Source organism: Rhipicephalus microplus, chromosome 5 (genome assembly GCF_043290135.1).
Source record: "Rhipicephalus microplus isolate Deutch F79 chromosome 5, USDA_Rmic, whole genome shotgun sequence".
Classification (NCBI taxonomy): Eukaryota; Metazoa; Arthropoda; class Arachnida; order Ixodida; family Ixodidae; genus Rhipicephalus; species Rhipicephalus microplus.
In genome coordinates this window covers 177984389-178011563 of record NC_134704.1, presented here as the reverse complement: position 1 = coordinate 178011563, position 27175 = coordinate 177984389, and the positions used below count along the sequence as shown (strand labels likewise).

The 27175-nt window shown below is 45.2% G+C and overlaps 1 protein-coding gene across 4 annotated transcripts in view; it reads right to left on the bottom strand.

The window, feature by feature from the left end:
- Raf (serine/threonine kinase raf oncogene) overlaps window positions 1-27175 on the bottom strand; it is a 315639-nt gene that overhangs the window by 100639 nt on the left and 187825 nt on the right. For all 4 annotated transcript variants that reach the window (XM_075896231.1, XM_037424899.2, XM_037424900.2 and 1 more), the window contains exons 2-4: window positions 12240-12341; window positions 8333-8501; window positions 8021-8100 (exon numbers count right to left, since the gene is read on the bottom strand). In XM_075896231.1, coding sequence (XP_075752346.1) covers window positions 8021-8100; window positions 8333-8501; window positions 12240-12323 — 333 coding nt within the window. In that variant the 5' untranslated portion in view covers window positions 12324-12341. The remainder of the gene's footprint in view (window positions 1-8020; window positions 8101-8332; window positions 8502-12239; window positions 12342-27175) is intronic.

Below are 27175 nucleotides of genomic sequence, written 5' to 3'. Positions count from 1 at the left end.
TGATGAATCCCCGACCGAGTTCCACAGAGACTAATGCATTCCAAACTGCTCAAGCTATAGTGGTCCGTCTTATGCCCCCCAGTGAGTGCGTACCAACTTCATACAGGGAAACCATTTTGCACCATAAAAGTTTACACCACTACTGAACTTGTAGATGGCAGTATGCTGCAAACAGTTTCCATTATTTTTATACGTGTAGAAATCGGCCGATAACTACAACACGATCTGTGTACCATCCTCTGTGTACCATCCAAGGCGGAGTTGGTGTATTCTACAGCAAGCGGATCAGTAGTCACGGCGTGGGCCAAGTAGGTGAAGCACTGCACCCAGCTAGCCAGTAGACGATTTGGCTCTCTGCGGCCACACCGAGTTTACAAAACTATGTTTTTGCTTAGAAGCAGACCGCAGAATGCATGTATCGTGGACTACCAATTATGTCTGCTCTGTCACTATACCATGCTACATATCCCGAACCGCGCTGTACTTTCAAAATGCTTCTTGCCGTGGCCACCGCATGGTGTCAGACAGTTGTACGAGAGTGACAAAATGTTTTCCGCACTTTGGCAAAAAGTAAGAAATCGCTTTGTGGTAAGCACTTTAGGAGGCAAAATTAGTTGTGGAACTATATTTACTGTGTATGCCACTTATAACATAACCACTTATAGTGCAGAACTGCTTACAATGTGGTCTTTTTATACTTCCGTTTACCTGCCCATAGAACCTGATGTATACGCATACCACTTATTGTGCAGTCCCCCAAAACGAAAGACAGGTTATAATGCGGTTGCCAGAAATTGTTTGTGACAAACACAATAGCGAGTGCGCTTCCATAAGGAGGCGTGCTGGGTGCGCCGCTGGAGAGCGAACGAGGTCGTTACGGAGGAGGAGGGGACACGAATTGAACGAACGAAGGGCGGAGGAAAGGAAAAAAAGAAAATTAAAAAAGACCGCAGTGCATTGAATGGGCTTGAAAAGTAAGGAAAGAGGACCGTTGCCTCGGTGACAGATAAGCCTTTGCACCGGCACCGACGTGGCTACAGTGTACTGCGTCGCTAGCGTGGCTTCGGCAGTGCGCCGCTCAACGTGGCACGTGCGATCCCATCCTTATCAACTGCATGCACTTAGCAGTTTCCTGATTGATTGATTTGTGGAGTTTAACATCCCAAAACCACCATATGATTATGAGAGACGCCGTAGGGGAGGGCTCCGGAAATTTCAACCACCTGGGGTTCTTTAACGTGTACCCAAATCTGAGCACACGGGCCTACAACATTTTCGCCTCCATTGGAAATGCAGCCACCGCAGCCGGGATTCCACCCCACGACCTGCGGGTCAGCAGCCGAGTACCTTAGCCACTAGACCACCGCGGCGGGGCTTAACAGTTTTCTGTCGGGAAAAACGTCGTCATTATCGAGCTTGCAACAAATATCGTGTTTGCTTTCTTGTCCTTAAATTGAAAACCTTTTATGATTTTGTGACGCGAGCTTTCACTTTTGCCGCCAGTGCGCTGTCGTACGTAAGCTTGGCAAGTTGTCGTCGTTGCTGATCTGCCGACCACGAACGGGAACTTCGTATCATGCGCGCTGTTCTTGGTTCACTGCTAGTGCGATCTTTTTTACGTTAAGTCTTCATGTTTTGGACAAACTTTCCGCGACAACATACCAAAGGGCAAGCTAGGCCTAATCCGCGTTGGTTGCGCTTCGATCGGTAGCGGTCGCATGAATCTAAGTTGCAGTTTGGTACCGAATCAATGAAACTCTTTGCCGTGGCTGAACTTGATGAGAAGAGATACACATCGTTAATGAAAACGAGGGTGGCACCTTTAGCGCTCAAATAGTGATACGCAATTCGATTGCTATGTCTTAAATTGTGTGTGCGCCCATGAAATCGAATGGTTGGTGTCTTTTAACGCATCAAATTGTGGACGTGATTCGACATAGTTTGTATGTAATGTGCATAATTTAGGTGGTCTAGTATTCGGCGAATTTCTGCAATGGCACTTTCATTTGTTAGATCCCCCCCCCCCCCTTGGTGTTCATTTCATTGGCAACGCGTGTCTTAGGACGATAAATTCTTTCAACATTAAGAATTGTAAATGTTAGCAAGCACGCATCGCACGTTTCGATTTATGACACGCGAAGCTGCACATTCAACACGTTTTGCGCAAGTGCGGCCCTTGAAAAAGGTTGTTTTGGTTATAGTGCAGTACCGCTTATAGTGCGGATATTCGCGAACTCCCGCGACTTACATTATAAGCGGTCCATACTGCATTTCTCTGTCGGCAGCGATGGCGCACATTAGGAGATGCACTTTCTAGCTGATGGTTAATACGTAGTGCGTTTAGTGCATAGTTATGTCGCCGGTAGCGGCAGGTATGTATTGACAAGGTTTCACTGTAGTTTTTTTTTAAATAAATAAATAAATATCTGAGAGTTAGCACTTTTGTGTGTCTCTCTCTTTCTCGTCCTTGTCTTTTGTGCGTGCTAAAGAAAGTTCAAATATGGATACATACCAACTCGCCCAGCTATCACTTTTACTGCACCCAAAAAAACTTTCGTTGTTTACCCGTCAAAAAAGTTTAATGAATGAAGCTTCCAGCAAACCCTTTCGTTATTGCCACAAAGATGCGATTGCTTCTGCCAATTCTTAAGAAAACATGCATGCATGGCAGCCTCATTCATGTACAGAAGCATGCGGTAGAACCTCGATACGTTTTCAAAAAAAAAATCTGAAGAGGATAAACGTGCGATCCAGGAAACCGTACGATCCGAATCCAGCAAAAATTGAGGCTCACAAGTCCATTAAGAGCAGTGTTGCAAAATGGGCACCTCCATTCCATTTAATTCGGGGAATTGCAACTTGCCATAATTCTATTCTTTTCAATTCCTTGGAATGAAAAAAATTAGCACATTCCCACTCCAGGAAGAGCCAGGCCGGTCAATTCCATTCCTACAATTGTTCAACGTAAAAAAGGCACATTTAGATAGTTTTATTAAGTCAAGAATGACTATAACAACATAAAGCTGATGTCATGAGATGCAGAAAAACTTCCTAACTACGCTAAATGCATTGCCATGGTCGAGGGATAGTAGCTTGCTGGCTTATCTCAAGCAGTACGACTGCACTATTAGTTCCCATAGGGGCAGTTCTCCCACTACCGATGGTATTTGCATGGTCATCACAATCTTTAAATAAGTTAGTAAACCATTGGCAATACATGCATTTACTTGTTTCAAACGTATTTTATTAGTACTACCTTCGCGGCCTCTCTGTACTGTAGCCAGAAGCTAGTAAAGATTGAAACTTTTGCCGTTATTAACCCGCAATGCTTTCTTGGTCTTTTTAACTATAGGTAACTATTAGGCCACATGTTGCCACATCTCTTGTAAACACAACTGTATATCTTGCAGTAATCGCGGCAATCTTAAGAAAAATTTAGACCAATCTTACTTTTGTCGACTACATTAAGGTTGGTGTGCGGTGCATTGTGTGTTCTGTAGAGGAGGTAGCACGTGCGCCTTGTGCTGAAGCGTGGTGAACTGAAGGGCATCGACAGCGCATTTATTCCTTGTGCATATTATTAGCTCTGTAGTGTTCTCTCGGAGGTTGTAGAGTGGAACGATCGCATTTTCACATACCATGCTACAAATGAAGGCTTTGCAGTTCTCAGCGAAATCATGCCAAGATTCCAAATGAGAAAAAAAAACCAATGTGCTACAGAAAACAAAAGGCATTTTTCGAAAACCGCTTGAAGACTTGGGCGGCTCAGACGAATATGTGTGTGGTTCACAGACAGCTGCGGCAGTGATGGAGAGGGCGTCCGAGCCGTTCTAAAAAAGTGCGGAGGTGACAATCGACTCGCACTGAGTGTAATTCGAAGACGCAGGAGAGGGGGGTAACAAGTGAGCACAGCAAAGAATTCGTTGTGCGGCGGCAGTCTGCCACTTGGTGCTTCACAAGCACGCAAGAGGGGATTTTTTGGCACGCCTGAATAACAATGGTTGCCTGCAGAACGTATCATACGACCTCAGTTTGCAGCAATGCCATACATTACAGCCAAATAATCGTATCTTCCAGGAACGTATTAAGCGAAATGTATCTAAAGGGGCATTTCTAGTTTTCACGATTTCGAGCGTAGGAGCCGGGAAATTGTATTAAGGGGACGGGTCTTTGGAACCGAAAAATCGCGAAAAAAACGTTTTTTTTTTCAATGACTTTTTTGAACTCTACAAGCATTTTTACACCTGCCTACCAATTTCCAGACTCCAGAAAGCAATTATTTTCTTGTTATATCATTACAAAGAGGACTCGCGAGCTCGATTTGCGCAGAATCTGATGAAAAAACACCACTTTTTTCGCAACGCAGAGCTACCTTTAGCCGAATGCCATAGCCATGATCTTGGTCTCGTTCGAAAGCGCGTTTCTCCATCTTCCGATTCCCGCTCAAACAACCTTGCTGCGTAAATTGGTTGCCGAAAAAAAAGCAGCTGAAAAAAAAAAAAACAATGTACACGACGCTATTGGTTGTTGAGTGCACGTGACCATGAGGTGGCCACTTTATTGGCTGATTGGGCTCGCATCGTCTGCTCGGCGCGTCAACCTTGCGCGATCAACGTGTTGTACCGCCATACCGCCTGTGTTTTCAGTAGTGTGTTTGCGATCGAAGTTGTTGCAATGCCGGGATCATCGCGAAAGTTTCATACCCGTCATAAGCTCGGTAAAAAAAAGAAGAAATGCTCAGGCGAACAACTTCAAGGCGCATCTCTTGACGAGTAGCGTCAACGAAGAACGGGACGGGTCGCCCGCCGATGCCGCCGACGCAAGCTTGACGGCCTTGCCAGCCTGCGATGTTCCCGAACCTGACGCATCGCGGGCACATCCATAATCGGAATGTGCAGATGAACACTGCGCACATTGAGAATCCACGATGGTCATCTCGTCCGCTGACAGCGAAGGAATCGCCGAGGCGCCCGAGACAGTCGACGGGGAGTTGGGCCTAGTGGGTCTGCTAACCACCGACGCTTTGCAAAGCTGCGGCCGCGTCCGCCGTGACATAACCTTGCTAACAGAATTGGAGCTGCAGGTAAGACGTACAAAGGCCGATTCAAGGCTGCAGGAACTGGCATCGACGGCCGCGTTGGCATCGACGGCCGCGTTGGCATCGACGACCGCGTCGAAGAGAAAATTTGAGAAGCAAAGCGAAGAGGAGGCAAGTTTTTTTATCGCCGATCTTGACTGCATTCGTCAACAGCTCGATGCCATGAAACGTAAAGTATGCCACGGAAACGTCAGTATTCACAGACAAGACAGGCAATACGGCCTTGCCGTGAAGATGTGTGCGCGTTGCGTGAACTGTGGCGACATCGCGCAAGCGCGGAGCTCTCCGCGACTGGATGGTGCACAGAAAGTGAATTCGTTCACCGTCAATAGTCTCGCCGCTCGAGCCATGCAGGCTGGGAACCGTCAAGCGGCTATGAATGATATATTTTCGACCATGAATATATCTCATCGCGGACTTCAGAAGAAAACGTGGCAGGGATATGTGAAGCGAAAATTGACACTTGCGGCTAATCGCGCGGCCGAAAAAGTGATGGGCGAGTGTGCGAGTGCAGTTCGTGAGCTGTACAAGGAGCTGCATATTGACTATGCCAACAGTATTGCAGTCTCGTACGACGGCTCGTGGATGACGCGCGGGCACTCGTCCCACATATACGTGGGGGCAGTGATCAAGTTTTTCACTGGCCTAGTGCTGGACTACGTGGTTTTGAGTAACCACTGTGCAAGGTGTGAGCGTGGACCGGAGGAAGACGACCCGGCATATCAGGCTTGGCAGGACAGCCACGTGTGCCAAAAAATTAGTACAAAAAAGCTGGCGGTATGAAAGTTCAGGCAGCTGTGCTCCTCTTTGATAGGTCTCTAAAAAAATGGCCTGAAGTACACGACACTTTTGTCAGATGGTGACAGCCGCACCATTCTAGCTTTGCAAAAAGCTGATGTCTACGGCTTCATAAAAGTACCAAAAGACGATTGTGTCAATCACGTCCAAAAGCATATGGGCACTGCCCTACGCAATTTAGTAGCAAGACAAAAAGGAGGTGCCTGTGAAACTCTTGGAGGAAGGGGAAAGCTCACCGGGGACCTCATTACAAAGTTGAGTTTTTATTACGGCTGGGCGCTTAAATCTTACAAAGGAGATGTTGACGCCATGCACAGAGCTGTGATGGCGACTTACTATCATGTCACTTCTAATGATAGTGATTCAAATCACAGCCTGTGTCGCACAGGCCCAGACTCTTGGTGCAGGCTGAACGCAGCTGCTGCCAAAGGGGAGCCTTCTCCGAGGCACCATTACAATTTGCCTCAACATGTGTGCAAGGCTCTTCTGCCAGTATATGAGCGCCTGTCTGATAAAGGGCTTCTAGAAAGGTGCCAAAGAGGTAAAAACCAGAATAGCAATGAAATCCTTCATTCCATTGTCTGGGCTTTGGCACCTAAGCAGCGCCATGCTTCACTGTTTGCGGTTGAAGCTGCAGTTGCGGAGGCAGTAATGAAATTCAACGGCAGCAACTTGAGAACGTCAACAGGCATCCTCGACGAACTCAATCTCAACCCCAGCCTCCCAAGCATCAGACGAATGACCGAGAAGGACAGGTGGCGAGTGGCTGACTAAAACCGCAAGCGTGCCTCAAGTGAAAAGCTCAAGCAAGCACTAAAGAAGCGCCACGGCAGTGCTAAGCACCAGTCAGACTATGTTCCAGGTGGATATTAGTATCTACTTTGTGAAATATGCATTTTCTTATTGTTGTTTTTGTACAAAGTGTGTTATCTGTTTTTGCAATTTTTCTTAAAATGTGGATTTATGACTTAATTTTGACTGATTTTTCTTTGACTAATTTATTGACTAATATTTGACTAATTTTGACTAATTTTATGACTGATTTTTCTTAAAATGTGGATTCAATCTTGAGGCCTCAATATCTCGGCTGCTGTGGCAGCTAGAACAATAATTCTTTTTGCAATACAAACCTGTATGTGTTTAGAATGCAAGTATGGAAATGACATTTAGAAAACAAGCTTTTTCAATTAAATATTTATTACAATTGTAATAGCATGTCAACTGCTTTTTCAGAGTGTAAAATTCAATCTGCCATAAAATAACTAAAAAAGCCAAATAAAATAAACTGCTTCCATCATTTTAATCTTCAATCATTATTCTATGTTGCCATATGTTAAATGTTGCTTTTAATTAGGCACATTTTTTTCTAACGAGGCCTTAAACAATGGGGGTTGAACTTGCATTATCTTGGGAATGATATGATTTACAGGAAAAGTAATTTCATATTTGAAATCAACAGAAAAAACTGCACAAGCCTGTACAGTTTCATCAAGATCACTGAAGAATTAAAGAAAAAGTGTCTAAAAGGAGTCTGCCCCCTTAAGCGAGAATGTATCAACGAGGTTCTACTGTATACCAGCGCTTGCCTGTGAACAGCTGAAGTCACACCACTGTGGGCAATAATTGAGCTAGAGCAGAGCTGTTTCCCTTAGAGAGATTAGATGCCAGATGGAGATCAATTTTCGAGAGCACGACAAACCCAAAAGACCTTTCGTGACAGATGACCAAACTTCCATTCATGCGTCCAGACATGTCCTTATGTGCGAGCAATAGTCAATTGGCTGGTTTAAACAAGCTGTGGAATGGAAACTTAAGACCAATCACAAAAAACAAAAAAAAAATGACCTGCAACCTCGAAACGTGGCAGCATTTGCTGCGCCAAAGAAAGTTGACAAATTGGCACGTTTTTAACGATGCAATGGCATTAGCCATTTGGGATTCACTCTTGGTGCTACATATTTATTTCACTGACCCTCAAAGGTGGCCAAATTTCACAAAAGTTCTCCACAGCTTCTCGAGCAATCATCTCTGTTCTTCTTGCATTCAAAACACCAATAACTGAGTTCATCTTTTGCAGTCATCATAAACGAACAAGAGAATGAACACTGGTAGAGCACTACTTACAGTTGTTCTTTGCTGGTTTGGTAAAAATGCCCGTACTACTGACTTCATGGGAGATTTCGGCACATCCTTCGTGCTGTCCCCTGCACAAAAAAAAAATATATATCAGACTTCAAAAACCAAAAAAACAAAAGCCTGCCACAACAGTGGCATGAAGAAAAACAATTGAAACACTGCACTCCCTGTGCAAATCCAGCATAGCACATCAAACTGCAGAAATAGCTGATATTTACTAATGCTGCACAGAATTTACATGGTGCAAAAGAAAAAAATCTTGCACGTGTTGTCCCAGTTGACTAGTGTTGAGGCAGTTACCTGCAGTTTGTTGCGATGTCAGAGGGGAAGCCCTGATGGGTGCATCCTCCGTGTCTGTGTCCCCCCCATGGTCTGGTGAACAGTTGCCATTCATGGTGCAGATGCGGTCCAGCAGTGTTTGCTCACGCAACTGGAACTCGTTCAGGCGCCCCGTCAGGTCCTGGTATTCCTGTACACATCGAAACACCAGTAAAGGCTAGTTGGTAATGGGATCTACTATACCAAAACGCCCCAGGCTACCGGAGACGTTGTAGTGGAAAGCTCAGAATAATTTTCACCTGATGTGTTTTTTAAGGGGAGAGGGTGCACTTTAAAACATTTTATAGATTCTTAAATGATTAGGAAAACTTGCCGATTTCACATATACTTGTAAACTGACCTCAAATATGCGATACCTTTTCTAATACAATAACCAATTATTACATTAACAAACATATCACATACCCTGTTTAAAGGACATTTTTTCTAAACACATGAGCGTATTGTTGAATGTGTACGTCAACAAAAAAAGTCATAGAAGTGAGGGCACGAGAGGAGAGATCACGCATGGTGTTATGAAATGAACGTATGCCTAGCATGGGTGTGTTTTTTATTCGAGTCTTTGAACTTTTTTTTTTTCTTTTCCACTCTACCATCAAACAGACCTCTATTCAACATTTTATGGTGCCGTGCAAGGTGGCAGGAAGGGCCTTAAGATGTGAGACCGAGCGGACTTACGCATTCTACCCGCAAGTGCAGGACTTACATTAAAGGGGCCTTGAAACACTTTTTTGAGTAACCATGAAATAGTTTACTGGAATAGCATATTAACTCACAAATTGAACGCCACAAAAATTTAAAGAATCCGTCCAGTACAAGCGGAGTTACAAAGATTTCTCACACGCTGCAATCACATTCTCTCTTCTCTCGTCCCGACGAAATCGCTGGAAGCTGAGCAGGGAAGGATGAGAAGGGCGAACAAAAAGCGTCACTCGTGACCTCGACCATTTTTTCTTTTGCTTTGAATACGCGGCTTTTTCAGTGCGATTGGGCACGCACGCGTGGACAAGTGCCGGCCTCTTGCGGCGACCTCTGTAACAACCGAGCGTGCCATGTTCAAATCAGCCAATGGCTGATAGATGGGCTTACTGGGCTTAATTTCGCGATTTGTCGAGAGAAGAGAAAGCTATTTTTATCTGACTTTCATAATTAATTCTGAATTCCAGGCCGCGGGCTGCACTATAGTATTTGTCTCGCACGTTGTCGGGAGCCTCTACTACCAATTGGCAGCGTTTTCTGACCATGCTCAAAGAGTGTTGCAGGGCCCCTTTAAGCCACCGCTGGGGGAAGCTCATGTGCGAGGCCTAATCGTACTCATGATCCAAATCATGGAGCACATTTCGACAATGCCCAGAAATTTGTGGTCAAAACGAGTGTGATGAATATTGCATTGATGCCGACTTTTCCTCACAACACTGCTGGCAAGTGAACTTCACGTTTCTGACACTACCCGATCATGGAGACCCTGTTCGAAAGGCGGAGTCAAGTACACAAGCCATCGCAAGCATTGAAAGTTCACTACATCTGGAGCAGCCAGAAATAAGTGAATTGTGGAATATTCACCAAGTCCTCACAGACAAGTTCGAGCTTGTCAAGGGAATTGATAAAGAGACAGAAGATATGGTTGACTTCAATGAATTAGAAGCAGAGACGGAAGAAGCTAATGTTTAAGTGTGTGAGATTATTTTAGCGAAGTTCAGAACAAAATATAAAACCACTGACGTATTAAAGGCTCGGCAGGCTTGTTTGGAGACAATAAGAAAATAGATTAAGACAGAAGTAGAAGCGAAAATACTCTCTTCGTTTACGGTGCTACCATCTAGCCACTGCTTCTTCAATAGCAACCTTGTTGCACAGAATGTAGACAGCTCGAACTCACGACAAATGATGCAACACACTGGCGGCCGACAGACGAGCACTTCCACTGCAGAGAATACGATCTCATAGATCAGTGACAAAAAACAACCTCAAAGTATAAAAACACCTTTCACGGCTTCAGAGCTTTCGCCAATACGCTCCCGTGCAAGCAATGAGTGCACGCCATTGATCACAAATTCGAATTTCATGCGGCCTTTAACTTCACACATACATGTGCCTGGAAAAAAGATATCAAAGCCACTTCATCAAGCGAAAAGAGATGAAATAAAAATAGAGTAAGGATTATGATGACACAGGAGCAAGCCCCTTCTACTGCTCAGAGCTTGTGCTCTTCGAGAAAGCTGCAGAACTTACGAGTGACAGGAATGTGTACAATGCAGCTTATTTCCATGAAGTTGTGAAATGCCAAGATAATTTTGCGAAGGCCAATGAAACAGACCAGACAAAGACGGACGCAGTGAGCTGATGCTTACAAAGTAAACGCAGCCAAGAAAAGAAAGCCGAGAAAAAGGTTCCTCAGAAATAGCTTCTGCCGAACCTCGGGGACAAGTCTGCGTAACAGATATTTATGGCAGTGAAAACCGCATCAAAAGCAGAGGTTGACTGAAGTGGACACACTCAAAAGCCCGCATACGGAACAAGCTTCGGGAACACCGCTGAAAAAGCAGGCACAGGAGGAGGAAACCTGGATTGTCTTACATGGACTGACTTGGACCTGATACAGGTACTCATGAAAAAAGAGTGTGTGCTTAGAACCCAGGTGTATTAATGCTATTCGTCAAGCACCACCGTGGGTGCACTGAGGATGTTAAAAACTCTCTAGAAGACAGAGTGGCACTATCACCATTAAGAGAAGATGAATGTGTTCCCATCAAGATGTCGACGGGGCGCATCCCCACGGAGACAGACGGCTTGTCCTTTTCTCAACAATAAAAGTTACAAGGTAAATCAGCACGTCACAATAATATGGAAGGAGAACAGCAAGCAATAAAACAAGGAAAGAGGTTTTAAACATCAACAAATGTTATGGTACGTTGAACATTCGCAAGTGAATCAACATCTAGATAGTATTTCAACCATGAATGTTCAACATACCATAACTTTAGCCCAACTGGGTTTAGAGGTTTGTTTTCATGTATATAGTTCTGCAAGAGAGTGAACATATTGAGTAGGGGCAAGGAGGTGATCAATGAAAATGCACAGTCATGCTGTACATGTCCTCTCATGCTGCTTGAGCCATCGCTAATGGCAGGTATTATCAAGTTCTGATAATTGCATTGGTGTTGAAAGTCCCCTTCGGCTATGTTCGGTGCAGGAGCAGAGTAACTGTGTGATTATCATCTTCAATAAAACTTCATTTGGGCCTAGTTGGTACATATCTCTAAATTAAAATTAACAGCGCAAGCACAGAACACTTTTGAGAAAGAAAAAAAACGGCACACCCAAGTGCTGACTGTCAGCCTCCAGTGCTTGGCATTGAGAGTTGATAGTCGGTGCTTCCGAGTGTTGTTTCTTTTCTTTGTGGGGTGTGTTCTGTGTTTGCTCTGTTAATTTTAATTTAGAGATTATCATTTTGGTCTCTACAACCTGCCACAATTACTAATGTGGCTCGAATCAATTATTTAAAACCTCGTAAAAGCCCAATATTTTATGAAATTTTCTAGATGTCCTTCAGTGTACCCACTTTATCAGGATATCACTATGGAATTGATTTTGTCCCTTCAAAAATTTTACACTGGGAACAATACCATTTGCTGTGATTACATCAATTATTCCAGATATCCATAACTTTACCTTTCCCAGAGAAAACCAGGCCACCTTCCAAGACATCATCCTGATTGAGTATTCTACTCCCTAGTGATCATTTAGATTAACAGAAGAAAATATGCTGAACACGCACGTCCCTACTAAAAAAATTTCCGATATAAATAACAACGCATATAAAGGATTCCCTAAGCCCTGATCCAAAACAAAAGGGAACAGGACTCACCAGTATATACATAGACGGAGGGTGCTGGTAGGCTGAAAACTTGGCATTGAGAGCCTCCAAATTTTCTTTGGTGAGGCGGATCATGCTACGGATGTTCCTTAACTGCAAGATAAAAAATGTTGTAGAATGTCAATAGGTGCAGTCACTGCATTCACACACCGTGCATCATAAAAATTTGCAGCTCAATAAAGCACGTCATCCAGAATTAGCACAGCAAAAGGGCAAAAGTGTAGCATAATTTCAGAACAACTTCACGGTCCAATCAAGTTCACATTTCCATAACATCTTAGCTTCCTCCACGGCTAAAAGAAATAAAAAAGAAGCATGTGGTGAGTGATTAACTGATTTCCTTCATGGCAAGAATGACCTCATCAACGTCATTGCCCCGCACATAGGATGTACTTTATAAAGGCCCTGCAATACTTTTTCCAGGTAAGTAGTGAAGAACCTTGAAATGACAGTTAATTTCTTCAGAAATAGACTTTCACACAAATTTTTTGGGCTGTCAAGGATGAGCAGAATTACAGTGATTTGTTACATACATGCTTTCTCTCTCCTTCATACCAGCACGCTGAAAGCGACACAGGAGGGGGAGGACAAACCAATAAGGAGCTTAGCAGCGCGTTTTTTTCTTTTTTACCTACAAAAGTGTATGCTCACTTTTAGTGTGATCGCAAGCACGCTATTGTAAGTGACCGACCTCACTACGACATTACCACATTGCATGTAATTCTAGCAATACAAAGCATGGCTTGGGTATGTGAAGGCAGTCACAATAACTAGGAAGCCCACTAATGCTGAAATTAGTCAATGGCTGCACCTTCCCTCCTATGGCATAGCCAGGCACAATAAGTCTAGAGAAAAGTAAGCTAACTCAAGCTGACATAGAAACCTAATTGTGAATTCCCTGCTGCATTCTGCACTTTAATGTTTTGCCGACATGTTCCAGGAGCCTCGACCACCAACAAGCCGCATTTCTGACAATGTTCCTTGATAGGTGACAAGTGTAAGACCTCAAAGTGGCAGGTGCCATGCAACAAGCCCTCTGTTAAAACTGCGTCACTGCCTTGGTGCATCGTAGCTTTCAAGAAAGCTACTTGCTTTGTCGCTCGCACAGTGTCAGCAGAGTATAAACAGCCTTCAAAAGATAGGCAGGCATGCAACCTGAATGGGAATGGCTGATTAGTGTGTTGGTCAATGTCTCTTGCAAAAAAAAAAAAAAAAAATCTGCACACGCAATTCACACAGGCAAAAAACAGAAGACAATGTGCCGATTTCAACGGGAAAAGTAACGATCATGAAGATATACATGAAATCAAGCATCTTATGCATGCATGTAGTCTAAATAAAGAAACTTACAAAAAGCGCATGCAAACTCTGTGTTGCTATTTAATTGCTTACAGTGTTGCAAGTGTTTCTTATTTTTATCACTTCACAGTAAGAGGAGGCCAACACATGAGTTCCTTAAAGTGAGAATTTCTTTCGCGATTTTCACATCTTTTACTGGCTTCTGTCGACAACGCGTGATTAGTGCAAAGGTAATGTACGGTACATCCTCAGTTTCCACATCTTGAGCCCCTATCTTGAGCCCCTACTGAGCTTGAGCCCCTATAGACCACCACCCTTCACTCCCACCCTCCCCTGATAGATCTGGTTTTGCGAGAGGCAAAATCAGATTGGAGCATCCAGTTGTCAAGACAAGCCAGATCGATAAAGCACAAGGCCTATCGATGATAATGAGCCCAGTAACAGAACAGCTATGCTATTGCAAGTGTGGATCTGCCAAGATTTCCCAATGGCATTTTGGACTTGTGGACTACTGATGACAAGGCTACAATATTGACATAAGCAGGGAAACGCTTTCTCTCTGCTATGATTTGAATGAAATAAACACACACTTTATTTTCATTTACTTCCTTTGGCTCCAACCCCATGCCCACACAGCATTACTTCATGCACATAAGCAAAATGCCATAAACACTGTCAGTTCTGTGCGTAAAGTCGTCAGTACCCTGTTTAATGAGATGTGTCAATGAGATTTTACACATTGAGTAAGTGGAGAAGAAATAGAAAGGCTCAAGAAATGATATTGCTACACGCATGCAAATTGAGATTCTAGGGGGCGACGCGCGTGTGTGCCTGACGAGGAAGACGAAGGGTGGTCTCCGGTCGCGCCGCTGCTGCTGCTGGTTTGAAATATATTTCATCCACAGCCTCGTCGATACGGCGTCTCTTTTCCGTAACATATTTGGTAGAGGTGGAACGTTCCCCGTCCTCACCACGAAGCTCCGCAGTGGCCGCACCGTCCAGCCTCCGGTCATGGCTTCTAATGATAACACCCCCTCACCGCTATCACCTGGAGCGCCAGCTACTACGTACCTTACGATGTCCCACCCCCGTGATCTTGGTACGTTCTCCGCCCAGCCTGGCCTTGGCGTCGACTACTGGCTCCGCATGTACGAGCGCGTTAGCCTGTCTCACCGATGGGACCCAACCATGATGCTCGCCAACGTAATCTTTTACTTGGATGGCACCCCGCGTGTATAGTTAGGCGCTCATGAGGCCGAGCTCACCAGCTGGGACATCTTCAAGGACCGACTATGCGACATCTTTGGGGACCCATCCGGTCGACAAACGACCGCACGACAAGAACTCACCATTTGAGTACAGTCATCAACCGAGTCGTAGGTCTCGTACATACAGGACGTGCTCGCGTTGTGCCGCAAAGTGTACGAGCAAATGACGGAGAGCGACAAGGTGGGCCCTATACTGAAGGGCATGGCGGACGACGCTTTCAACTTGCTCGTGTACAACGTCACGACCGTCGATATCATAATTAAGGAATGCCGCCGCTTCTAAATGGCCAAAAACCGCCGAGTTCGGCTTCAATTTTCACGGCTCCCTAACACAACTGTCACGTCAACTTGTACCGATCTCGGTGCCACACCACCCTTGCACGAGAATGTCACACGCATCATTCGGCGCGAGCTTGAGGCGGCCCGTCCGGCGCCGTTTCATGCACTTCCACTCGACCAGGGCACCGTGCAAACACCTCCGGCGGTGTCAGTTATTCAGGCAGTCGTGCGGCAAGAAATTGCTAACCTTGGTTTTCCTGTCGCCTGCTCCGTCTTCCGAACGGACTTACAGACCGATGCCAATAAATGCACCACGCCACGACCCATACACTCTGCCCAGATCATGCAATGCGATGGAGTGGAGAACAGCAGACAACAAGCCAATCTGCTTCCGCTGTCACCGAGTTGGCCATGTCTCCCGCTACTGCCGCAGCACTTGGACGCCCCCCCGTTGGAGCCAATTTTCTTCTTCTCCTCGGCCATACGCGGACTCCCGTCGGTATTCGCCCAGCCGTGAGTATCCTGCTCCCGACGCACCTAACAGCCGCTCTACCGCGCGTTCACCGTCACCGCAACGCCGCCGTTCTCCGTCGCCCCAACCCCGCCGCTATCCATCGCCGACTAACTATGGATCTTCCCGGATGGAAAACTAGATTATGCAGCTCCTGGAGATAGTGCTGCATCAAGTGCGACTGACCCAAATCCTTCGTTGACGCTACCTACTAATAAGAACTTGCTGGAAGTGCATGTGGACGGTCATTCTTTGACGGCTTTAGTTGACACTGGAGCTCAAGTGTCTACTATAACGAGTGCTCGTCTGTGTCGTCGCCTCAAAAAAGTGCTCACGCCTGCCGCAACACAAGCCATCCATGTCGCCGATGGTGGAACTGTAGCCGTCAATGGAATGTGTACCGCTCGTATTAGCCTTGCCGGCCGCCATGTTCCTGTTTTATTTACCGTGCTCGACAGTTGCCCTCATGACGTCATCTTCGGGATGGACTTCTTATCGATGCATTCTGCCCTGATTCACTGTTCCGCCGGCACTCTCTTCTCCTGAATTCTCACCCTGAACTCCCGAACAGCCTGTGCACCAGACTTCTTCCGGATACTACCTAAAGCTCTCACATTCGCTGAATTGGCAACACACTCTCCCATGCCCAACAGTAATTATATCATGACGCCTATTCCTGATGTTCTCCTGGCGCATGACATTACTGTCCCTCACTCCGTCGTAACCATGGCCTCTAACCGAACATATTTACCTGTCATCAATATCGGTTTTATAAAACAAGTGCTACCTCAAGGAATATCCGTCGCCACGCTAAGACCCTCAATTGACGACCACGTCACTTATTTTGCGGCAGACGTATGTTCCGATCACCCACGTCACTCGCAGGATGCCACGTGCCTGGATGCAACCTTACGCTCCATGATCGCCCCGGACCGCGAACCTGAGAAGTGAGCTGCGCTCTGCCACCTTCTGGCTTCATACCGCGACATATTCGACATAGCCGTCCGCTTGGCCAGACTTCACTCGTCAAGTACTGCATTAACACAGGTGATTCTCAACCCATTCATCGGCGACCATACCGGGTGTCTGCCACCGAGCGTAAAATAATTCAACAAGAAGTTACCAAGATGTTAGCCAAAGGAATCATTGAACCCTCTTCGAGCCCTTGGGCGTCTCCCGTTGTGCTCGCTAAAAAGAAAGATGGCATGTGGCGCTTCTGCGTAGATTACCGCCATCTGAATAAGTCACGAAAATGGACGTTTACCCTTTACCCGCATCAATGACTCTCTCGATTGTCTTCATGTCGCCCGATACTTTTCTTCAATAGACCTACGTTCCAGCTACTGGCAGATTGCTGTCGACGAAAAAGTCCAGGAGAAGACTGCATTTGTAACTCCAGATGGCCTATTTGTAACTCCAGAAGGTCATGCCGTTTGGGCTATGCAACGCCCCAGCCACGTTCGAGCGCATGATAGACTCTCTGCTACAAGAGTTCAAATGGTCAACATGTCTCTGTTATCTTGACGATGTTGTTGTATATTCCCCAACATTTGAGACCCACCTTCAGCATTTGTCAGCTATTCTCGACATATTCCGCACTGCAGGCCTTCAATTAAACTCATCGACGTGCCACTTCCGACACCGGCAAATTACAGTGTTTGGTCACCTTGTCGACGCATCTGGTGTGCAGCTAGACCCGGAGAAAATTCGTGCAGTCACCAGTTTTCCTGTACCCCAGTCAGTTAAAGACGTCCGGAGTTTTTTAGGACTTTGTTCCTACTTTAGAAGGTTTGTGAAAGGTTTCGCAACCATCGCTCGACCTATCACTGAGATTCTGAAGAAAGACGTCACGTTTACGTGGGGTACCGACCAAGCTGCTGCTTTTTCTCATCTAATCACGCTTCTGGCGACTTCACCTATAGTGGCTCACTTTGACCCATCCACTCCGACAGAAGTCCGAACCGATGCTAGTGGTCAAAGGATTGGAGCCGTCCTAGCCCAACGCCAACGGGGACACGGCCGAGTTGTCCCCTACGCTAGCCGCCTCCTCACAGCTGCTGAGTGCAACTATTCCATTACAGAGCGCGAGTGTCTCGCTCTTGTTTGAGCGGTCTCAAAGTTCCGCCCATATTTATATGGCACAAATTTCTCTGTAATAACTCACCATCATGCACTATGTTGGCTTACATCACTGAAGAATCCTACTGGCCGGCTCGGGCGCTGGGCTCTGCGACTGCAAGAGTATACCTACACGGTGACGTACAAGTTCGGACGCCTACATCAGGACGCAGACTGTCTGTCCCGCTACCCGGTTGCTGAGTCGAGCACTATACTTGACACCGACCCCGGCCCTTGCGTCTTTTCTCTTTCGCAAATGACATGCATCGGTGACGAGCAGCGCCGTGATGCGTCCTTGCGTGTTATCATTGAGCGCCTCGAATCACCATCTTCCAATCAGTCCCATTGCTCATTCGTGCTCTACGACGGTGTATTATACCGTGAAAATTTCGAGCCGGATGGACCGGCCCTGCTGCTTGTCATTCCGAAACACCTTCGCTCGGAAGTTCTAAATGAACTTCATGACCTTCCGACTGCCGGTCACCTTGGTGTCTCATGCACTTACGACCGAATACGACGATGCTTCTTCTGGCCAGGGCTTGCACGCTCAGTCAGAAGATACGTTGCGGCTTGTGAGAAATGTCAGCGCCGCAAAACGCCATCGACACTTCCCGTCAGATGCCTTCAACCACTTGACATTCCGTCGGAACCGCTCTTCCGTGTTGGCATGAACCTACTTGGCCCTTTCCCCTTGTCTTCCTCGGTTAACAAGTGGATAGCTGTAACCACCGACTCACACGAGCTCTTCCAACAAGCTGCGCCACAGACGTCGCGGACTTCCTCCTCAAGGACGTGATTTTGCAACACGGAACCCCACGGCAACTGCTTACAGACCGTGGCCGCACCTCTTTGTCGAAGGTGGTAGCCGACATCTTGCAGTCCTGTCAAACGAGACACAAGCTGACTACGTCATACCATCCGCAAACCAATGGACTCACGGAGCGTCTAAATCGAACTCTTACAGACATGCTTGCTAAGTACGTTTCTACTAACCACACAGACTGAGATCTTGCGTTGCCGTACATCACATTTGCCTATAATTCTTCGCGCCATGACACTGCCGGTTACTCTCCCTTTTTTCTGTTGTTTAGCCGAGAAACAACATTGCCTCTAGACACCGTCATACCGTCCCCTGCGGTACCGACCAGTGAATATGCCATGGACGCTATCACTCGGGCCGCTCACGCACGCGAAATCAATTCAATTCAATTCAATTCTTTATTTGCAAACTGTGAAACATACAGAAACATCATGACTGGTTAGACCCATAGCCTAAGGCTAGTTGGGGGTCCAAAAAAATCAATAACTAAGAGTTTCATGAACAAAAAAGATATATCACACGCATACAGATAGTTATTGTGCATCCTTAATTTGCACGAGTGAAACAAAGAAAGAGCGAAAGTGTCGGTAAATGCACGATTGTTTTTTAACAGTTCTAACTTACGAAAATACAAGTAAACAAAGCAGATTGTTGCATTATCATGAAGGTTAAAATGTGCATGGCTAATACCGAAAACAAAAACCTAATCATTGGGTGACACTGGTATTTTTAAACGATTTCACAAGTTTCTGGCAGACACACATGCATACATACACACACACACACACACACACAAATGACATCATAATTGTTTTCATTGATAAACATTGTTCTGTGTAAGTAAGTATTTCTTGAGAACTGATGAAAAACTATTCCACTGCTTTATTTTTGCTGGTAGTTTATTCCAAATTTTTGGCCCTGAAAACTGCAGCAAACGTTGTCCGCAAGTATTCTTTGTTGGGGGAAGATTGAAATTTCCATGTTTGATTTCTGGTTACACGAGAGGATGTGCAAATTAAAGAAACATAAAAAGGCAGGTTGTTTATGACAACATTGAAAATACACGTGGCAATTTTTAATTTGTGTACCTTATCATAGGGCAAAATATTCATTTTCATAAACAAAGGCATACTCGGCTCATTGTAGCAAGATTGGGTGATTATTCTTAAGGCTCGTTTTTGAAGTTTGCGAACAGGTTCAAGAAACGTTTTATATGTCGTACCCCATGATTCATTGCAGTATGAGATGTGGCTGTGAATGAGTGAAAAATATAAAGTAGGCAGAGTATTGGTATCAAGATGATGACGTGCTTGTGAAAGTGCGTAGCATCCCGAGAAGAGCTTTGTACAAACTGCGTTTATTTGTTCTTGCCAGTACAGATTTTTATCAAATATCACGCCAAGATATTTAAATGAGCTGGCTTCGTCAAGTTGAAATTCGTTTATTCGCAAATCTAGTGATATAGGAGGCATGATATTGTTGCGTGATTGAAACACTACATATTTAGTTTTTATGAGGTTTATAGTAAGTTTGTTCTTCACGAACCATTCACTTGCTTTATTTAACTCTTTGCTTGCTTTAGTTTGCAGATCTTGAATGTTGTCCGCTGTTATAACAATACAAGTGTCATCGGCGTACATAATAACTTCACTAGTGTCTAAAACTTGTGGGAGGTCATTAATATATAATGAAAATAAAAGTGACCCTAGGACGGATCCTTGAGGGACTCCAGTGCGCATATACTTTGGTAATGACGTAATATCGTTCATTCTAGCTACCTGCACTCGCTCATGAAGGTAGCTAGTGAGAAGATCTAATGGGCTAGCATGATAATCACCCGTACTCGCCTTCTGACCTCTCAAGAGAAGCAACGGCGTCTGTATGACCAACGACACCGCGATGTACACTTTCTGCCCGGTTCTTTGGTCCTGCTCTGGTCTCCGTCCCATCAAGCTGGCTCGTCAGAAAAACTGCTTACTCGCAACACAGGTCCATACTGAGTCCATCGTGTGGTTACTCCTGTGACATATGAAATTGGTCCTGTCGCCCCATCGCCTTCATTTGCCCAACAGGCTACCGATATTGTACATGTTGCGCGCTTGAAGCCCTACCACTCTCCTAGTGACATTGACATTTATATGCGCCGAGATGGCGCTTCTGCCGCCGGGGATTATGCTACATGCATACTAATTGAGATTCTAGGGGGCGACGCGTGTGTGTGCCTGACGAGGAAGACGAAGGTGGTCTCCACTCGGTGTCTAGTCTACCGGTCACGCCGCTGCTGCTGCTGGTTTGAAATATATTTCATCCACAGCCTCGTCGATACGGCGTCTATCTTCCGTAACAATATTTTAGGCTTCATCAGTGTGTTGAAAAAAAAAAAAACAAGATCAGAACTTGGGGGGGGGGGGGGGGGGGAACATCCATATCCTATAACTGTAATAGCATGTTCACGACACAATTTAGGTAACTTTTGCAGGCTTAACCAAAATTACGTCACAGTTATCTTTATCACTGCATGTGTGCAGGAGCTTCGTATCTTTCTGTGCAGAGCCTAAAGTTACCAGCAGGCTAGCAGAAGTCATTACGGCATATGGCAGCACACACCAGGTTACCTGATGAATACGCACACTCTTCCGTTCTGTTTTCCTTTCCAGTGCTTTGTGACCTGCTTGTTTATATCTTTCTTGCTGTCTTTTTCCTTCTTTTTTTCCACTTGCTTCTGCAATTTTTACACGTGGTTCGTGTTGCCATGCTTCTGTAGCCATAGGAGCTTTGTCCACAAGCAAGGCACTCGAAGAACGAAAGGAAGGAGACTTCTGCTTGGCGTGCGCTCAATATGCTACAGCTGGCTATGCTGGATGTCGTTCTGCTGCGTTACGCCAAGCAACAACGACAGCATACAACAGCCTGGCCCCTTAAAGTTCTGTGCACTTAAAAGCAGATAAGTGCAACTATATGTCTTGTATCATGCTATTTGGATGAATTATGGCACTCATTCTTTGATGCTTTGAAATGATGAAGTGAAGCTGACATATTGTTTCAGATTTGCTAAAATAAAGCTTTATAAAAACCTATGCAATATCTTGTCTGTACAACTAGACTTTTTATAGCACAAGCTACCAAGCAACAATATATTCTGCATTCACGCTTGCGACAGCATTGTCATCTGTCTACTTGCATACTGCTTAAGCTCAGGCAAGTTTACATTTATTGATTTGGCTGGATCTAAATATTTAAAAAAGGATCTAGTAGTACAGTTGAAACCCTTCTTGACAATGACTCAACAGATTAGTTTTGCAGCTTATTGGAGAATAGGCATCAAGGAACAGAAAGAAAGAAGGCACAAACACTTCTTTAATGGATCGACAACTGGCCAGGACGTGCGATTAGATCAAAGTAAAAATGAAAAGAGCATCAAATATAGTGACATATTCCAGCACTCTTGCATTGTGAATGAGATTTATGTTTTGAAATCATGCTTAACTCTGTGTAACTTAAGATGTAAAAGGAGTTGCGTGGTGAAAAGGGGGCTGCCGCTGCAGCAGCTAGTGGACCAAGTTGAGCTGTAGCACTTGCACGCAAAGTGCGCGCATACGCAGTAAACCACTGTGCTCGAACACAATCCACCCGCGCACAGACTATTTGCAGCATGTGCACATACCACTTCACATTTGCTGCTGATAAAAAAAAAACTGATTACAAATGTTTCCTGGCGTTTTCCACCTCACCATTCCAGGATTAGAATCTGTGAGGGGTACGATTTTTCACACTAGAAAAAAGCACTCTAAGAATGGTTGTTTGTTCCTTTAAGTAAATGTGGAAAAATACAATTAATTATCACAAAATGAAAATCTTCAGCAGCTTGCTCCCTTGGGTATACATTTATTCGAAAAACTATTTCAGTATAATTATGAATGAATCAACTGGTCACTAGTCAAAAGTAGTAATTGATGGTGTAACATGCCTATAGATGCACTCTGAAACTGATGACCCTCACAGTTTTGCTATAGGAAGCCAAAGCAGCGCATGGTGGCACTGTGACTCTGGACAGGCAGCGCCATCTTTGGTAGAAAAATAAAAATTGGGGATGTATATCGCATGTTCTCCCTTCCCTCCGATGCGCTGCCGCTCGCTTACGTGCTCATGCAGAGCGCGCGCTCACAATGTACCACCTGCAGTGCGGCTTCATGAAGATCTCCGAGCTGGACAAGCACTTCCAAAAAGTGAATCTAACAAAAGGAGTAAAGCTCGTTAGTCATGTTTATAATGTGCAGCAGACAACGGAAGACGAGGAAGCCCAAGTCATTGTGAAATGCATATCTCAGGTCTGTGATAATACTGTCACGAGGTTGTGATACACGCAGCACTTGAGAGGAAGCACGCAGGAGACAGGGCGGGGTCAGGCGAACTGTTTATTGGGCGAACTTGTGCCCAGCAAAACAGGGCCAAACACAACTCACAGCAACAGCGGCGTGAACAGTCGTCGGCCGACGGAAAAAAAAAAAAGACCCCCAGTGGCGCACTGCGCCGGCTTTTTATACACGCGTCGTAACGCGTTCCAAAGTGGCATACAAGATAAACGCGGCCTGCGTTGCGCTTAACAGAAAGTGATAGCGTCTTTCTTCGCAAACGAAAAGAACCGCACGTGTCAGTTTTTTATACACGCGTCGTAACGCGTTCCAGAGTGGCATACAAGATAAACGCGGCCTGCGTTGCGCTTAACAGAAAGTGATAGCGTCTTCCTTCGTAAACCAAAAGAACCGCACGTGTCACTACCCCCCTCTGAAAAAGCATCGTCCCGATGCTAAAGACAGAACATAAGAGAGAGTACATGCAATAAATTACATTAACAATGCGTCACAGCTAATCAGCGCGCGTAATAAGGTTTAAGTCGCACCACGTGTACGACTTCGGGTCGTGCACGGCGTCGTTGGGATGACGTTAAGCCATCGGGCACGACCTCATAGTCCAGTTGACCACGACGTCGGACTATCTTGTAGGGTCCAAAGTAGCGTCGCAGGAGCTTCTCAGACAATCCCCGTCGTCGTATCGGCGTCCAGACCCAGACAAGGTCACCTGGTTGGTATTCGGTGTGGTGTCGTCGAAGGTTGTAGTGGCGCCTGTCGACCGTCTGTTGGCTCTTGATACGCAGGCGGGCTAGCTGTCGAGCTTCTTCAGCGCGATCCAGGTAGCTGGCGACGTCAAGGTCTTCTTCGTCGGTGCCGACCGGTAGCATGGCGTCAAGCGTCGTTGTTGGGCTCCGTCCGTAGACGAGCTTGTATGGAGCAAACTGCGTCGTTTCCTGCACGGCCGTGTTGTACGCGAAGGTTACATATGGGAGTATGGCGTCCCACGTCTTGTGCTCGACGTCCACGTACATGGCCAGCATGTCGGCGATGGTCTTATTTAGACGCTCGGTGAGGCCATTCGTCTGTGGGTGGTACGCGGTGGTTCGGCGGTGGCTTGTCTGACTGTACCTCAAGATCGCTTGCGTTAGGTCAGCCGTAAAGGCCGTACCTCTGTCGGTGATGAGGACCTCGGGGGCTCCGTGGCGGAGGACGATGTTCTCAATGAAGAACATGGCGACCTCGGCGGCAGTGCCCTTGGGCAAGGCCCTTGTTTCGGCATAGCGGGTGAGGTAGTCAGTCGCTACGACAATCCATTTGTTGCCAGAAGTTGACGTCGGGAACGGCCCCAGTAAGTCCATGCCGTAAACCAAAAGAACCGCACGTGTCAATACCGTGTACAACATACCCCTCGAGGAAGTCTCATTCTGCCGGCATAAAGCCGTGTACTTTATCGATGTGCTGCGTTGACATTTATGAAAACCACATAATTTTTGTTTTGATGTGGTATCTAGCAGTTGCAGCCGTGTACTGTCATGTGCAAATGTTTGTGGCATGCTAAAAAATAAATAAAAGCTAAAGTTATACGATCATGGCATTAAAATGTCTGAGAAGTTTTAGAGGCATGTCCTGCGTGCCGTGGGCACATGAACCGCTGATGTCGCCACGAAGAAACAAGCTGAAGTTTAACCACAGCAAGTCAAGTTGAAGTGCTCGCCTCGTTTTTCTTTTTTCGGCTTTCGTGTAATGTTTGCTCTATCTTTTGTAACTCGACTGTGTTTGCAGCTGTGATTAGCTAGGAAACTGATACAGCTTTACACGTGGAGAGCATCCCTTGGTGTTGTCTGTATTGTTGTGGCAGCCCACAATACCTTAGACCTCGCTGACGCTGTCGTGGGTCCACTTCTTTCATAGCGGAAAGGCAACTTTGCACAGTGAGCGTCTCGTTTTAGCGTGCCAAGCTGACGGCACGGTGCATAAGTTCCCCGCACCGACTGCAAAACGCGTTGCGTGCATTCCCGTTTCGCCGAAACACACTGACTTGCCTGCGACCTTTCCCGCATCTCTCAAGTTTTTCGGAGCTTGCCGCCAGGGCCAGGCGCGGCGTTGTCATCGCTTCCCAAACTTGAGCTTCGGTTCCCTATACCGCAGCAGTTAACTGCTGAGAAGAAAGGCACGAGGCGATGTATGGCTCTGCAGTAAGACAGCCTTCGGCAGAGCCATGCTGCACCAATAGCACACGCAACAATATACTGAAGACTCACATCTCATAAAAGAAAATGTCAAAAGTGGTTGTTATGCTGCTGCAATCTCAACTGCCAAAGTGTCGCTTTGTCAAATTGACAGCAAAAACTGAAACATAACTGAGCTTGCATAATTTCTTTTTTAGTCCTTGGCCTTTCATTGTGTGCTGTGAAATGTATGTAAATAATGCAGATATGTCTGAGAGCATTTTGCAGTGGTGGTCTATCCAGTTATCGATCGGGAGCAATTTTCGGAGCACGACAAAGTGAGGTTTGAAGCAGATTTCAAGCAGACAAAAGAGAACTTAGGATCATTTGGAGCAGGACATGTCTAAAAATTTTAGATGGATGTTGCTATAGTGTCTATAAAGGAAATGCTGCAGCAAAGTAAATAAAGAGACAAGACCAATTTCCAGAGAGCAGCCATTATAGTCGTGTTTTAGACCAAAAGAATGCCACACTCTGGCTTCCCTGGAAATCACAAGATGTGTGTCGAAATGAAGCATTAGTGACAAGGCAAGTATGGCACACATAGTTTCTGCGAATGACGAGTGTCATAAGGTAAAAAAGAAAAAAAAAATCTGACCAGGGAACTAATAGTCCAACAATTACAGAAGACTATGTACACTCGTTGCCAATGAGAACATACTGTAAGATAGTGCATACTGTAGAGTGTACATTCGATAATCGCCCTCCCTAACTAACTGTGGATGACGCTCCACCGTACTTAATTGTTAGAGGCGCGAGCACCAAGTAGCACTTTCCTTCACTTTCAAGCACTTTGGGTTGAGCATTTCCCAAATATTCAGAAAAAGTCTTCTAAAAATACTGGTACAAAATGAAGTGGTACAAAAGGGCGGGGTCAGTGATCAATCTAAGCATAAAGGGGTGGGATCTTCTTTTTTAAGAAGACAAGTCCACTTGTCGAAATGTAGCCTTTAGTGACATCCTGTGTCCACAAACTTTTTTTTTAATGTGTCGAGGTACAACTAGTGTATATTAGTTCCCTCGCTACTCACACTCGTTTGAAATGGGAAGCATTTCTTAGCTTGCTGCAGGCACTTTTAGTGTGTCTGTCTGTCGTCTACGTCTGGGTGCTCTCATGAACAGCCTGTTAACTTAGGGACAACCAAAATTAATATGGCAGGGTAAGATGGATTGACAATTATCACTGTCTGGTCATTACATAAATAATGAAATGTTTCCCACCAAACACGCATGGCACATACACGTATACCACTGGTACGTATGTGCCATATGTGATTGACAGCTTATGTCTAGCCAAGAACTGCGACAACGAAAATTGAAATACAACGCTTATTAAAACAGAGAGAATTCAAATATAAATGAGACATCTAAATACCTAAGTGAAAAAGAAAGAAAAAAACTTAAGGGCAAAGGGATTCGAAAAGCCAGAGTGGAAAGATAGAAAAACAAAGAAGGGGGACAAAGAATTGGCGGGGACAGAATATCATGTGGCCCGCACCAAACTGAGCGAGAGAGCATTAAAAGGAGACGCTACTCGAAGACACTTTTTTTTTAATATTCACCCTAAAGCAATGAAACTTGAGCTGTTTGTGGAACTTTTTATGCTGGTTTTAAATATATAATTAGTTTTCTTGCAAGTTGCTTACTTTTACCTCTGCGAAATGACAAAGTGAAAACCTTAACCCTTTTGGCCCCCTTTTTTCATCCCTGAGCTTCCGTAATTTTTTACCATTCATAGTTCATGTTTGAAATAAAGTGTAGAATGCAAATAACTAATTAGGAAGCACATACAAAATATGTAATAGGCGTGAAAAATAACAGACGCAAAAAGTCCATATTTTACCTATCCTAGTAAAGGTTTACATTGATTTTTTTATTATTCAATAAAATATTGAAGTTTAAACTACATAATTGCATTCGCCATACTTTAGAAAAAATTTGGGCAAAACTTCATGCAGATCCAAGCACTAGAAGTGCCCGAAAAAAGAGGGGCACATTGAAAAAATGGCAAAATTTGTGTTTTGAGAAAAACGAGTTTTTAAGGTAAAATTG